Source organism: Pleuronectes platessa, chromosome 20 (assembly GCF_947347685.1).
Source record: "Pleuronectes platessa chromosome 20, fPlePla1.1, whole genome shotgun sequence".
Classification (NCBI taxonomy): Eukaryota; Metazoa; Chordata; class Actinopteri; order Pleuronectiformes; family Pleuronectidae; genus Pleuronectes; species Pleuronectes platessa.
In genome coordinates this window covers 9,607,875-9,622,122 of record NC_070645.1, presented here as the reverse complement: position 1 = coordinate 9,622,122, position 14,248 = coordinate 9,607,875, and the positions used below count along the sequence as shown (strand labels likewise).

The window sequence follows — 14,248 nt, the reverse complement described above, 5'->3', positions numbered from 1 at the left end:
GATCTAAAACCAACGTGTGAAATGGAATTTCCCACGTCTGAGTTGCCACTTGAATTATTTATATAAAACGAAATGTAACAGGAGTCTATCCACCCATGTAGATCTTCAGTTAACATATTATATTATGTTTGTTAAATCCCAACAAAAACTGAAGTGTAAACATATAATTTGAGTTTTCTGCCAGAATTTATTTCCCAAACTATCGAGGTCACTCCTATCACATGGTTTCTGCTTTTAAAGTCCAAAATAGTATCAAATGAATTGAAGGAATTATTTTTGGCATTATGTTCTCGGCCCATTCCTATGAGTAAACAATAAGTTATTTTGCTATCTTCATTCTTCATTAGTTATTGTTATCAGTTGTTGTATAGGATGTATATCTTATTATTGAATGCTTCTTTTTTGTTTATTTAGAGGAGCTGTTACCTTTGACGCAATTCAGATTTCTTATGCTGTCGTTTTTTTCCTGCCATGTCAAATTTTCCTGAAAACCTGTAAATTAAAATACAATAAACAGAATTGATGAAAAGTTTTAAATGTTAAAATATTACAATCGTTGATTAAGTGCTTCAGTCAAGAATCAAGATATTTTTTTCAAGAGACACGTTTCGGTGGCATGCCTATTGTAATGTCTCTGGTGTTGAAGCTTTTTCCCAATGATATAAATATTAGTACGCAGTAATAAAACTGCAAATACCAATCTAGAACTGATAACTGATGAGTCTACAAACACATGGTCCGAATGTATCGCAGTGTACTCAGCTTGACCTCAGAGAGTGGTAATTATTAAGTAATTCTATGTTAATTGATTTTGTTGAAACCTGCAGAAACCCTTCCTTAACTAAACTTACCTTGCGTTCAATATCCCTGACGACTTGTAGAAAACCGATGATGCATGATATAACATTCAATTTATTACATTTGTGTTTTTTTTGTTATCATCAAAAACATAACATATGTACATTTAGTGAAAACACTCAATGTATTCAAAGTGCCTTTCATATACAATCTGACAGTAACAGAACACAGAAGGTAGTGGCGGTGGACACGAACACAAGCGTCTAACAGATATTACGAAAGACACACCGTACCTACGATAAACTAACAGAATATTCAAATGGCAAAAATAAAAACTAACTTCCTCCAGTTATTTCAGTCAGTGCAGCTCTGATGTCATGGAACGATCACACACAAACACACACATTTATTTACCACAAGTGAGATCCAGGAAGCCTCAAGACAACTATGTAGACACATATGTCAACTGTCTCTCTACACGCTCCTGTCACAGGCTCTGGGTTGCAGACGGACGCCTCTATTTTTCAGATGGGCACTTTAGTCTGTGGCTCAATTTCAAATAAAGGCCGTCTTAAATAAAATACACAAAATAAAGTGACGGCAAAACGAAAACTTCAACACAAATGAAGTGCATTTACATCCAGTTCTTCAGGAATCTATAATCTGCTCCGCTTCTGTACATATAAGCCATCGATTGTAAAGATGGACGACATGAGAGCTCCCTGAAAGTGTGTAAAGCGCCCCCTGGTGGCTGGCTGCAGTACAGTTCATAAACTCCACCTACTCCATGTTAGTGGGTGAGACATGGACCAAATCAAAAAAGTAATTTTACCAATAAATTTAAATATTATAAAAAATGGGGCAAATTTTCTATCAGGCGTATTTTGGCTTCATTTCTGGGTAGTGGGAGGAAGTGGAGACATGTCGTCCATCTTTGTTAACCGTGGTATTAACCCAAGAAAAGACAAAATGATTAAAAAAAAAGAAAAAAGGTGATTGTAGATCGTAAAGGGATGGTTTGCTGCCTCACTGATTTTATTTCACTGCTGTTGCCACAATTTATGGATTTGAAAAGCGTGCACGTTTCTTTGAGATGCCACAAGAATCCTACAACACCTGAAGCACAGATATTAGAAGAGATGACCGAGAGTCTCCTGAAGTGTTGGAGAAACGACGTCCGCTTAGGTTCCACACCGGGGCCAAGAGGACAACTCTGTTCAGAAGGTAAAGAACACATTACTCTGTTCTGGTCTGTCGGAAGGCACTTCTTACTGGAGGAGAACATGGGGACCAGGTTTTAGTCCTTATATCAGTTTCCAAAGGAATATGTTGGACCGTTTAGGGAGATGGACGTTTTTTACATGAGAAGATTGACACCACTCTCCATGAAGCTACAGCTAGCACCTAATTTAGCATAGCCTAGCTTGTCTTTAACAACATGAGGTTGAACACCACTCACTATAAAGCTACAGCTAGCAGCTAAGTTAGCTTAGCTTGTCTTTAACAACATAAGAGGTTGAACACCACTCACTATAAAGCTACAGCTAGCAGCTAAGTTAGCTTAGCTTGTCTTTAACAACATAAGAGGTTGAACACCACTCACTATAAAGCTACAGCTAGCAGCTAAGTTAGCTTAGCTTGTCTTTAACAACATAAGAGGTTGAACACCACTCACTATAAAGCTACAGCTAGCAGCTAAGTTAGCTTAGATTGTCTTTAACAACATAAAAGGTTGAACACCACTCACTATAAAGCTACAGCTAGCAGCTAAGTTAGCTTAACTTGTCTTTAACGAGACATATTAACACCACTCACAAAGCTCGAGCTAGCATCAAATTTTTAGCGTGTCGTTAAAAAACTAAGCTTAGTTCAGCTTTAACAAAAAATGCACCTCTTAAATTTTCTCAGCAAATCAGATATATCGTATTTCTCTAATCTGTATAAAAATGAAATTGTAATAATGAAAAGTTGTAGTTTTATAGGTGCTTTGGACAGAGTCAAGCTAGTTGCTATCTGCTCGGCCTACTAGGTGTAGCTCCATTCTGCACAGTGACAAGAGAGTGGCGTCAATATGTTGTTTTCTCAGTGAAACATGATATATTTTTCCAAATGAAATCACGTATGATTTCAGGTCACCGGCATGAACAGCTAATAAAACCATGATGACGTTAGAGAGGAGCCGGGAAGCTGTGAAACTCCGACTGCACTGCATGTTTTTGTGAGGTTGACAGTTTAAAGTAGAGTCGTCCGTGAGAAGGTTGCATTCTATCATCTGTGACACGTCCGTCCACTCCCGGCGTCCTTGAAGCCCATTTCTGAACGACCTCTTCTTTCTGCTGCTTGTAACCGATTAAAGGCTTTAGCTGATTCATCACTGCTATCAAAGTCCAGCGTTTTTTTTTTTATTCTGTGGAAGGCATTTATCAATTCCACATAGTTGAGAAAAGCAGGGTTACATTCGGAATGGAACGGATTACGTGTCAAAAATTGTTTTTTAGTTTTTTTTCTGAAAATACTTGCTGAGGCTGCAAATGGTCGGAATGAACTTTATGGGATTTTGTCGATTTCAGAAGAAAAGCCTTTTCCCTTTAAAAAAAAAGCTTGTTTTACAGCAGACCTTGGTGTGTTAGTACCTTCACCCTCTTGTAGGATGTAGTGCAGGGATATAAAAAGAAAAAAGGGGGTCGTACGTGCTGGTGTTAACAGCACGATGACAACGTAAAACACTTTAAAGCTTTTTGAGGATTTTTGGTGCAATATTTGAAGCTACAGTCACACAACACACAACAACAAAAAACGCCCTTTCTAGTAAAAAGTCCTCGGGTTCCACTCGCTCTGCAGTTGACACTAAAGAATCACCAGGAATTGATATATTACACATGTCACTATACATATTTCTACATCGTCTCTACAGCAGTGGGGAAAGAAGTCCCGGTTTGGTCGAGCAGAGCAGCAGCTCTCTGTCATTGAAGGGGTCTCAGGCTGCAACTGGATTCACAGCCACTAGAGGGTGATGGTGCCTCTTCCTGGTGCTGGCTCTCCTCCTGCTCTGGCTGGTCAGACATGAAGCTGGGAAACGTCTGTGCTCGGGGGATAAAAGTCATTGCCAGGCCGGTTCCTGTGATGGGAGAAGGGGGAAATAAGATTCAATGGGGCTCTTGCATTTATTTTATCATGTTTAATCGAACGAGGTAGAAACAATACGTCCTGTTTTCCTTAACAGATGACTCATGGTGTAACTGTTGCTTAGCTACTGCCCATACTGATATCTTTATAAATAAGATTAGAAGATCATCCATGTAGATAAAATGATCTCTTGATGTGGGCTTACATTAAAGAAAAATCGATTTTTAAAAGTTGTACAGGGGTAAAAGAGGTCATGGTAAATCAACCTTATCACCTCTAACACAAAGCTTCATTCCACGTCCCTCATCGTCTCCTCGCGTCTGGCGTCTCCTCGCTCCCTGCTCTCTCCCTCTCCACCTTAATTTAAATTAATTGGACCAATTTGTTCTGCAGTGCATATTGGTTAACTGCGCTGAGAGGGAGTAATGGATACTTGTGGGTGGAGGGGCCGCTCCGTGCAACTGCGAGACTATTAATAATATATTAGAATGCTGTTTGGAGACGTGCGCGCGGAGGTGGGTTGAGGATAAAGTGGCTGGCAGGCTGCTGATCATGCACGGAACTGGGAGGAAGTAGCCGCCGATCAATATTTCAGGAGGTGAAAAAACACAACACAACCCTGTAATCACTTCCAACCTATAGCAGACCTGGTACCTTCTGATGCGGCACGCAGTGAGAAGTTTCTGCACGTCGATACACCTCATGCATTTGGAATCGCTTCATAAACAGAGGTTAATTGAAATTTGATTAACAAATTAAAATTTGACTTTGTTTTCTTCCAGGGGTCATACGGACAAAATCGACAAAGAGATAATTCTCCCCTGCACTGTTGTTGCTGAAATGCTTATAAGGAAAATATGATTTTAAGTTGTGCAAATGATTCATATAGTATCACACACACTAACACGTCTCTGCTGTGTGTGTGTAGCCTGTAGCACCAACAGAATCAGGCTCAGGCCGCCGCAAGAGGCACTGCCGTGCCGACTCACCACGAAGTGGAACATAAAACGTGGCCCGGGCGGCCGAGCAATTATCGTCAAGTGGCGAAGAAGATGCAAAGAGAGTTGATGCACAAGTAGAGAAAAGATGGTGAGTGAGGGAGAAACACAGAAAGGGCATTGTCCTGCGTGAACAGCTTGCAGGAGGAAGCACAGAGGGGTCAGTGTGGGTGTGAGGATGAGACCAGAACAGCACCAGTCATAACAGGTGAGTCATACACACACACACACACACACATTCAGTTCGCACACCCCTTTGTCCACTCATCTTTCCTTTCCACTTCTCCCTGAAATAAAGAAAAACGAGGCGAGACTCCAGCTTTACGTTTTAAACGGAGCTCTGGAAAAAACGCTGCAGGTTAAAACCAAAAAAGCTGGGGGGGGGGGGGGGGGGGGGCATTTCTCTCCTTTAGCCGCTGTACTTAATAGACTGCTGAAACGACAGGTGGGCAACCAGGCATATCCTTTTCACATCTTTGCCAGGACAATCCCTCTCCCCCAACCAAAGCCAATTTGGGCTGGGAGAAAACAAAAAGAGGCAGGGAGGCGATTGTAGACAGAGAGGGCCGAGCAGATCTCATCATCTCCTCGGTCACAAGCAGCAGTGTTTGTTGTGCGATGCCAGGTCCCTGACGAGAGCCACGCTTGTTGGACAGGAGACACGGTTGTAGACACACTCACAGAAAAAAAATACGTAAAACCAAAAAGAGAGAAGATGTTGCCAGCGTCCCTCCTCTTCTCGTCTCCCTATGAGGAGGAGACAGTGATTTATCAGTGCCTTTTCATTACCAGGGGAAGGTCATGTCATCCTATCTGGCCTGGGGTGGCAGCTGCTGGTCCAGGCGCACACACACACACACACACACACATACACAAACACCCTGACAGATATAATGGTCGGCCCAGACACACAAGCAGCTATTCATGCATGCATGTTGACAGACACACACACACACACACCTGTCTGCACCTTCCTTTCTAACAGTGCGATAACCCAGATGGCATCCTAGTAACAGCTGTAACCAGAGAAAGAGACGGTGCCTGTGCCACAGACTCTTGACCATGCAAGACTGCGGACACGCAGCCTAATGTGTGTGGGTTCTTGTGTGTGTGTGTAAGAAGCCAGCTTCTGGGGCGACAATGCACTGGATCGAACACAAAGATCAATCCTACAGATCATAAAGATTAGGTTGGTTCATTTACATTAGGATTCAATAACACAACTAAATACGATTGAGCAATAAAACAATACCAATAATTATCACAATAATAAAAAGGTTCAATATAAATAAATACATTGCTTTTGTATTGTAAAAGCACAGTGAGGAGGTATAACACATTATTGATCTCCCCTCAGATTTGTAAAATGTTTAGTTTTTTACCAAGTGTTTAACATTCTCTGTCTATGAAGAAGATTTTAAAACTCAAATATATTACGATATTTATCGATATCAAGCAATTGTATCTCGAGATCATTTTTAGCCTTTTAACTCAGATAGAAATAAAAATAAAACTTTCCATCCCTCCAGCAGAAAGAGATGCAAACAGTTGAACTCCATTTTAACTGGCTGTTATGCATTTTTCATGGGATTACATTTTTTGCATCTACTATATTCCATGTCGCCTGTTGCAGATAAGATAGCGTTATCATCCTGTTCCCCGATCATCTTGTCCCCGTCCCTTGGATACTTACTCCCTCTCTGTAAAATCCTCTCGTATCACTCCTGGCCTATCACGCTAAGAAGAACAGCGCTCTTTGCCATTAGAATTGCTAATGCTACGGCACTAAACTGTGAAGCGCAATGAAACGGAGACAGAGAGATAAAGAAAGTGTGCTTGTGTGTGTGCGTGTGTGTGTGCATGTATGTGTGAGAAATGTAACAAAAATACATAAAAACGGCTCCAAGAAAAAAAATACAAGGGTTCTTGTCCATTTTCCATTCCAATATTAAAGTTGGTAATTGAACCACTTTTGACAGGCCTTGCTTTTTCCACTTGAAAACTTTAAAGTGCACTTATTTCTATGCATCAGGAAACTCAATGAACACAGCAGTCTCACTGAAATGCGAAAGAGTGAATAATATTAAGAAAGTAGAGTTGGAAGGCAGCAGGGATATAGACACATTTTCCTGGTGTATAGTTTCTGGTTTTATTAAAAAGCAGAATTGTTTGGGGCTTAATTTAGTTTCCCACAGCTTGATAAAAGGATGTTTTTCTGCAACACGCTTCTCTTTTTCTTCTTTTGAACAAACCACATTTGACAATTACTGCTTTCACTTTTAGCAAGCAAGGCCACTGGGATGTCATTTAGAGACATTAATAAAAAAAGCAGATGTGAGACATATTCAAATGAAAGAGTTACAGCTCCTCATTTGCCAGGTCCTCCTTTATCCGAGCCAAAGAAAGCAACAAATAGGTGAATGAACCTCGATGGGACAGGAAACCATGTTCCTTAATTATTCTTCCGCACCCGCAGGGTATTTGAAAGCGACCCGAGCATGACTCAGCAAATTGACTGTGCTGATTGGATATTCATCATGCACGCAGCGATACAGCCAAGCAAACGCAGCCAGCCACCCTGGTCCAAGCTCCCGATTTCTTACCTCTATTGGCTCCACATCAGTATTTCAGGGATTAATGGTGTCATTATTACTGAAAAAAAATTTTTTTTACCACAATCTATGATAAGACTGTGATTCCCAATGAGGTACATTTCTTCAGTTGCCAGAGGGCACTTGATATACTATTATACTGTAGTGTACCTAAACTAATATTTTTATATTTACTACAATTAATCGAAATGAGCTCATTAGTAACTATATATGTACATACTGATTCACCTAAACACCTGAACACTGCACGTGCATGAGAACTAGATCCTCTTCATGTGTAGTATTAACATTTAATGCAGAAATTGATCACTTTAAAAAATATGTGGTGCAAAATCATGAGCTAAAATGAATTGATAAGGGTTCAAATGAACTGCTAGAAGTAACAAATAAAGGTAACGGCCAAATGTAGTGAATGCATGATAGTTCAAGTAGATAATGGAACAGGAAAACAACAGTCGGCTGAATCTATCCACTGATTCCAGAAATCGCTCTTTGTCTGTATGTGGCTCACATATCTCGAGAACCGTTCACCGTAACAGCTTCTCACTTGACATGTATAACGTTAGGAATAAACAGCGGAAGTTGCAGTGACGAATTTGACACATTACATCATAAAATCTGAATAAGTAGGTGACCAGTGCTCTTCAGTGATGTTGTCGATCAAGACAACAGTGCAACAGCAACATCTGATTCTCGGTTCTGAGTACTGAGTTCAACTTCAGCGAACTCTGAATAAACAGGCAAACAGCTCTTCTTGCAGCAGCAGCAGCTTCAGGGTTCTTTGGACTGAGTCCTGCAGCCAGTCTTCACTTGCCTAGCTCAATTACCGCGTTACAGCAGGTCACTTTCACAGATTCAGAAAGAAAAGCTGCAACCAGCATCACCACAGGCCAAACAAACAGGCATGTTTAGAACAGGCTCTGGGCCAGTGTAATGAATACATAAAAAAAAAAATAGATGGCAAAAAGTAACAGCAATGGAAAAATAATGTAATAGCTGAAAGTGAGGGATAAATGGTGAAAATACGGCTTCTGCTATTCTGAGTGGCACAAGTATTAATATAAACTTGACCTGACGTGTTTATCAATTGCTAAAATCAATTAAAATGAACATTTAATACATAATGGGTGCCGTCACTGAAGAGTTACTTTAGTTCATCTGTCAGGGCTGCACTGTGGGGCGGTGCTAAGAGTCTTTCTCATGTGCAGGTCATGAGTTGAAGAAGAGGTGGGACCAATGAGGAATCAACGCAGCTACTATATATGACTCTCCTCAGACTAAAATTGTCTTGCATGGCTGAAAGGCCACACTAGTGTCTGAGGTCTGTGAGGTTCTCCTGACACGTCTTTCAAAGTCCAAACATCCCGTGTCACAACAGGAGTTCGACTCCCGTCACTCCCTAGAATCACCTTGTCGTCCTTCTTGTCTGGCGAGACCTTTTGCTGCGTCCTCAAACACACTGATGCAGTCAATTTATTCATGGGAGAGGAGAGGAGATAATGGTAGCGCTGAATGTGTATGAGCATGAGAAGGTTGGAGGGTTGTTACGAATTGGACAGACACACAGGGGGGAAGTGTGGGAGGACCGCTGGAGATGGCAGGGTGATGGATGAGAGAGGAGCTCCTCTGCTCACCAGAGTTTGGAGAGGAAGAGTTTTAAAAAGGAGACTTTACAGAGGATGGGCCTATAAATAATGACCCTGAGGTTGAGGCTTCTCTGTTTAGTGAATATGAGTAAAACATGTTGATGTTTGAAACGGAAGACTCGCATCTCACTTTTAGGCTTATCAGGCCACAATTAAATGATAATGAAGAAAAAAAATCCAGCCTCGGCTTTTCAAAAGAAAATGACGATGTCGGAGCGACTTTCATCTTTGCCCTGCTCTCTGTTTTTGCTCCATCAGTGAACGCCAAAATGCCTATAATTCTCTGATAAGTCGACTAATTAACTAATACCATGGACACAGCCTAATCCCATCAGCTCTTTAAGCACCTTTCTGCCTCTGGTCTACACACACACACACACACACACACACTTTCCTACGTGTGTGAAGTGTAGATTTAAGACATACTGTGCTCAGCCTGGATGTAATAAAGCACCTACTGTGATATTAATGGATTTGAAGTGACATTTATTTCTCCTCCAATTGCACAGACCTGTACATTTATTTTAAGAACACACATCTTGTTTGTCTCTCGTGATGTAATTTAGATGAGATAATGAAATCCAAACTAATCACAATTTAGATTCAAGATTCTGTTAGTCTCTTGCTTTAACTTTTGACTCAGTGGAGAAGTTCCTCATCAGTAGGTGGTTCTATCACCATAGCAACCAGATGCTAAGATTTGAAATAGAAGATTATTTTGATTGACAGGGACCCTCTCTCAAAACCTCCTTTGATGAACAGCATCAAAGGAGGTATTTTGATAGGAGACCTCTGTTGATTGCTTTAAATACTATTAAAGTTTAAGACAGTTGCTATTGCACTCTGACCTTGACTGAGGTAAGTCGTATCTCACTCGCTCTCAGTATTTACCCAGCATGCTAACCAATACAATTCAGGCTGATAATTTAAGTTAGAAATGAAACTACTGTATATTATGAAGTTGCTGCTGTTTCATGTTGATAATGTGCGGTTTTCTGTTGCTTTTATGGCAAAGTGGGAATATTGTAGCTGGCTTGTTTTGTGTTTTGTGCTGCTTATCTTAATATGTGATACGTGATAACGTGATGCTAAGTAGCGTTAGGTCGCCGAGGCCAGGCAGAGCGAGGCATTGTGGAAAAAAATAACTATATTTTCACAATTCACATCTTATTCTTGGTGTTTAACTTTTATTATTTAAGACAAAGTAAAAAAATAACAACTGTCATCACTGCCAATCCAATTCAGATTCAAATTCAAATCAAAGCATCCGGTTGCCATGGTGAGTGATTTTTTGGTTAATGTGGAGTTTGAATGTGTTTAAGGACAAGTTGACGGGAGCTTAAGCTAATGCTAGGAGCACATTACATGAGGTGTGTAGCTCCATTAAGGAAAAAAACAATCCCTCTCCATTGGGTCTAATGTTATTTCAGAGGAAACTTTTCTGGAAGGAGCATCCACTCGCATAACTTGCTCACACGGTCCCATTTTTTTACTCTCACAAATTTCAAATATATCTGTGTGTCCGGCAAAGTCTTGGAATTGTCAGGATGTCTTTATTTCATAGATAGGACTTATAGTTTCTGAATTATAGTTGTTTGAGTTGTGCAGTCAGAGTTTAGAATTATCTCGTCCCAGTGGGGAGAGAACAGGTGCATTCAGTTGAGTTTCCATGGCAACCAGATACACACACATAGCAGGAGGGGATCTCTCTCTCTCTCTCTCTCTCTCTCTCTCTCTCTCTCTCTCTCTCTCTCTCTCTCTCTCTCTCTCTCTCTCTCTCTCTCTCTCTCTCTCTCTCTCTCTCTCTCTCTCTCTCTCTCTCTCTACCTCACCCATTCCTTCCCTCCTTGCCCCCGCTGCCCTCACCCTTTTCCTACTCCTCAAAACAAACCCCTCCCCTGTCCCCCTTTGTACATATTTTAAATAATTTAGGATTCATTGATCAATTAACACAGTGTTTGAGTGCTGTTATTTAAAAAAAAAAATATTGACACATAGAGCTATTCAGGCTTGGACTCTGATCATGTGCTCGGGCCCTAATTAATGGAGATGTTTCAGTGATCGTATGTATATAAAAATGGAAGGAGAAATAAAACTAGATAATTCCATAATTCCTGTCACTGCTTGGAAGTATACATACAGTATATGTAAAGAAATGTGTAGTGTCAATGTACTTGTGAAATTCTTCAATTTAACGTATGTTAATTTCTCTCTGTGTCTTCCTGTTTCTCCACCTCGTCCTGTCGTGCTCCACAAATTACCCCTGACACACACGCAGGTAAAGAAATGGCAACACTGTGCGTGTGTGATAATTAGCAACTCCATGTCTGTACCTTGGTAACTGTAGAGATCTCCCAGGCTGTTCTGACGCGTGATGTGCTGCCAGTAGGCGCTGCGGGGCAGGGAGATGGACTTGGTTATTGTCTCTCTGGAGTGGATCTGAAACAGACAGAGGACGGCTCTTTCTGTCAATGTCAATCATTCAGCCGCAACAGGGGCAATTCAATCGAGACAGTGTACATCAGCTGAGGCCACTTTGCACAGTGTGAGGTCAAGGCTTTAACATATTACAATATAATAGAATTGCCACCCTGTGCTTGTGTGCCTCCGCCAACCAGTGCAATTTCATTCAACAAACCTTTTTATTTCCAGACTCATTTGACATCACTGTGACCTTTTGATCTTTGATGACTGAAAACAAATCAATTCATCTTTGAGTCCAAGTGACAAGTGGTGAAAGATTGAACAAATTAACTAAAGGCAGAACTGATATATATCATGCTGGAGAGACAAAAACATGTTTTTTGAGGCCACTGTGACCGTTGACCTCCCAAATATCATCAGCTCACCTCTGAATCCAACTGAAGGTTTGTACCAAATCTGAAGAATTACCCTCAAGGTGTTCCTGAGACGTTGCATTCACAAAACAAAAAGCTTGTTTTGTTTGGGTCTCAGTAAACTTTGACCTTTGACCACCAAATTCTGATCAGCTTGTCCTTGAGTCCAAATGATTGTTTGTACCAAATTTGAAGAAATCCCCTCAAGTTGGGCTTGAGATGTCGTGTTCACAAATATGGTTCAAGCGTACAGAAAACCCAAATACATAATAACTTCAGCCACTGGCTGTCGGCGGTGCGGTGGCTTAAAAACCAAACTTTCCTACAATGAGCTCATTGAAAGTGAAGAGGAGAACTCTCTCTCTGTTTGCATGTCAGTAACCAAAGAGCCTGCGTAGCACTGTATATTTCTGGTTGAGTGGCCAATATAAATGGCTGTTTGTTGAGCCACTGGATGATGTATTCGAGATTTGTATTTGCAATATTTTACTGAAAAGATAATCTGCAATTACTCAGAAGCTAACATGGCATTTCAGTGGTGAGTTTTGTTTAGCTCCCTGTGTGATTTATAGAGCTGAGGGTAAATGCTGCATTTGGAAATGTTCCCAAATGGTGGGGTCCGAGAGCAAGGCCATATGGTCAAGGCTCATCAAACACTAGGCAGGCCTACATAAATAAAGAATAAAGATGATAGCGGGGAGCAGGCCAGGGAGGGAGGAAGGAAGGAGGGGGGGGCAGGGATGGACGGGTGTTGTGATGGAAGGAGGGAGCGGATGCGGGGACCGTGGGGGGGCAGAGGGCTCCCGGACTAAGGCGAAACATTGGGGGTAGAAACCAGACACAATACCTGCAGAGGATGGTTTGTTCTTTTGTGTGTGTTACTGGTGACACGGGGACATAAATCAGTTTTTACAGTCAGGTTGGGTTCATGTCGTCTCAAACGTAAATATTTAACATTTACGGTGAAGGCATGTTTTATTTTTAGGGGAAGGTTAGGTTCTATAATTAAGAAGTTCGTTGTAACAGTTAAGTCTCCAGGAAATGAGTCATGGAGACAAAACCATCGTGCGAACGAGAAGAGCTTGTGTGAAAATCTTGGTTTCTAAAAAAATGACGTGTTTGTTTGATCCGCTTAAAACAAACAGAGAGAAGAAACCATTAAACTGCTAAAGAAGGTTGTGGTTCAAACGATTTGTGTGTGTGACTGTGTTTGTGTGCGTGTGTGTACTTGCACTTTCCTTTGTGAGGGCCATTTTGAGCATAGACCTTAAAGAGGACATGATGGCTGGTCCTCGGTTTGTAATATGGAAGACCTGTTTTTTGGGGTTTGGGCTGAGTTTGTGTTAGAATTAGGGTTAGGGCTATAAAATGTAGGCATTAAGTTGTCTCACACAAGCGAATTCAAGCACAACACGAAAACAAAAGCCACAAAACAACTACGGAGGCCACACAACTATCTGCAACGGAAGAGAACCACAACGGATGTGTTGTCAATCCAGCCGCCGCTTAGATGTGTATTTGAGGTGCGTGTTTTTTGGGCTATTCCAAGCAACTGCACCAAAACACCTCACCTGACAAGCGTCTAATTTTTTGTGGCGGCTGGGTTGACCAGGTTTTTGCAGACAACAGCTCACTTGACCACATTAAGTAACTCTTGATGTAACTTTTGCATTAGTGTTGTCAGTTCTGCATTCATGGTTTCCGTTAATACGCTTGTGTGAGAACTCTTGGCCCAAGGAGGAGAAACAAAGAGCGTCCTCACTACTTCTCTGTGTTTCTTGGTGTGACAGAATGTTTTAGCGACTGTATCAAAGTGATGAATTAAATAGTTCTTCCGATGTCATGACTCTTGCGCACATAGTTAACACACATTGTCAGCTGTTAGTTCGCAGTGCAAACAATGCTGCAGGGAGTATTTGATAAACAACCAAAAATGTAATTGTACCTGGGAGCTCTTCTCTATCTCCTCCATCATCCTCTCATGCTGCTGGGCAATGGCCAGCGTGGCCGAGTGGACCCGCTGGTAGATCATCTCCCCCTCCCGCGTCTGGAACGTGAACAAACCCTCTCCCGTGTCACACATCCTGCGCCAGGAACACACACACAGAGACAGAGAGAAGTACACACACTTTGATCGCGCTCACTCTAGGATTGCTCATTTACAAATATGCATGGTCGAATGTGCACTTACTGAGAGACACATTGATACGATGGCCCGCTGAAGTCAAACA

The 14,248-nt window shown here is 41.4% G+C and overlaps 1 protein-coding gene across 2 annotated transcripts in view; it reads right to left on the bottom strand.

Moving 5' to 3' along the window:
* Positions 1-894: 894 nt before the first annotated feature.
* Positions 895-14,248, bottom strand: part of dok6 (docking protein 6) — a 43,644-nt gene continuing 30,290 nt past the window's right edge. The window contains exons 6-9 of one of the 2 annotated variants that reach the window (XM_053412865.1): positions 14,209-14,235; positions 13,963-14,101; positions 11,514-11,619; positions 895-3,916 (exon numbers count right to left, since the gene is read on the bottom strand). In XM_053412865.1, coding sequence (XP_053268840.1) covers positions 3,762-3,916; positions 11,514-11,619; positions 13,963-14,101; positions 14,209-14,235 — 427 coding nt within the window. In that variant the 3' untranslated portion in view covers positions 895-3,761. The remainder of the gene's footprint in view (positions 3,917-11,513; positions 11,620-13,962; positions 14,102-14,208; positions 14,236-14,248) is intronic. The other variant, XM_053412866.1, reaches the window with a different exon arrangement.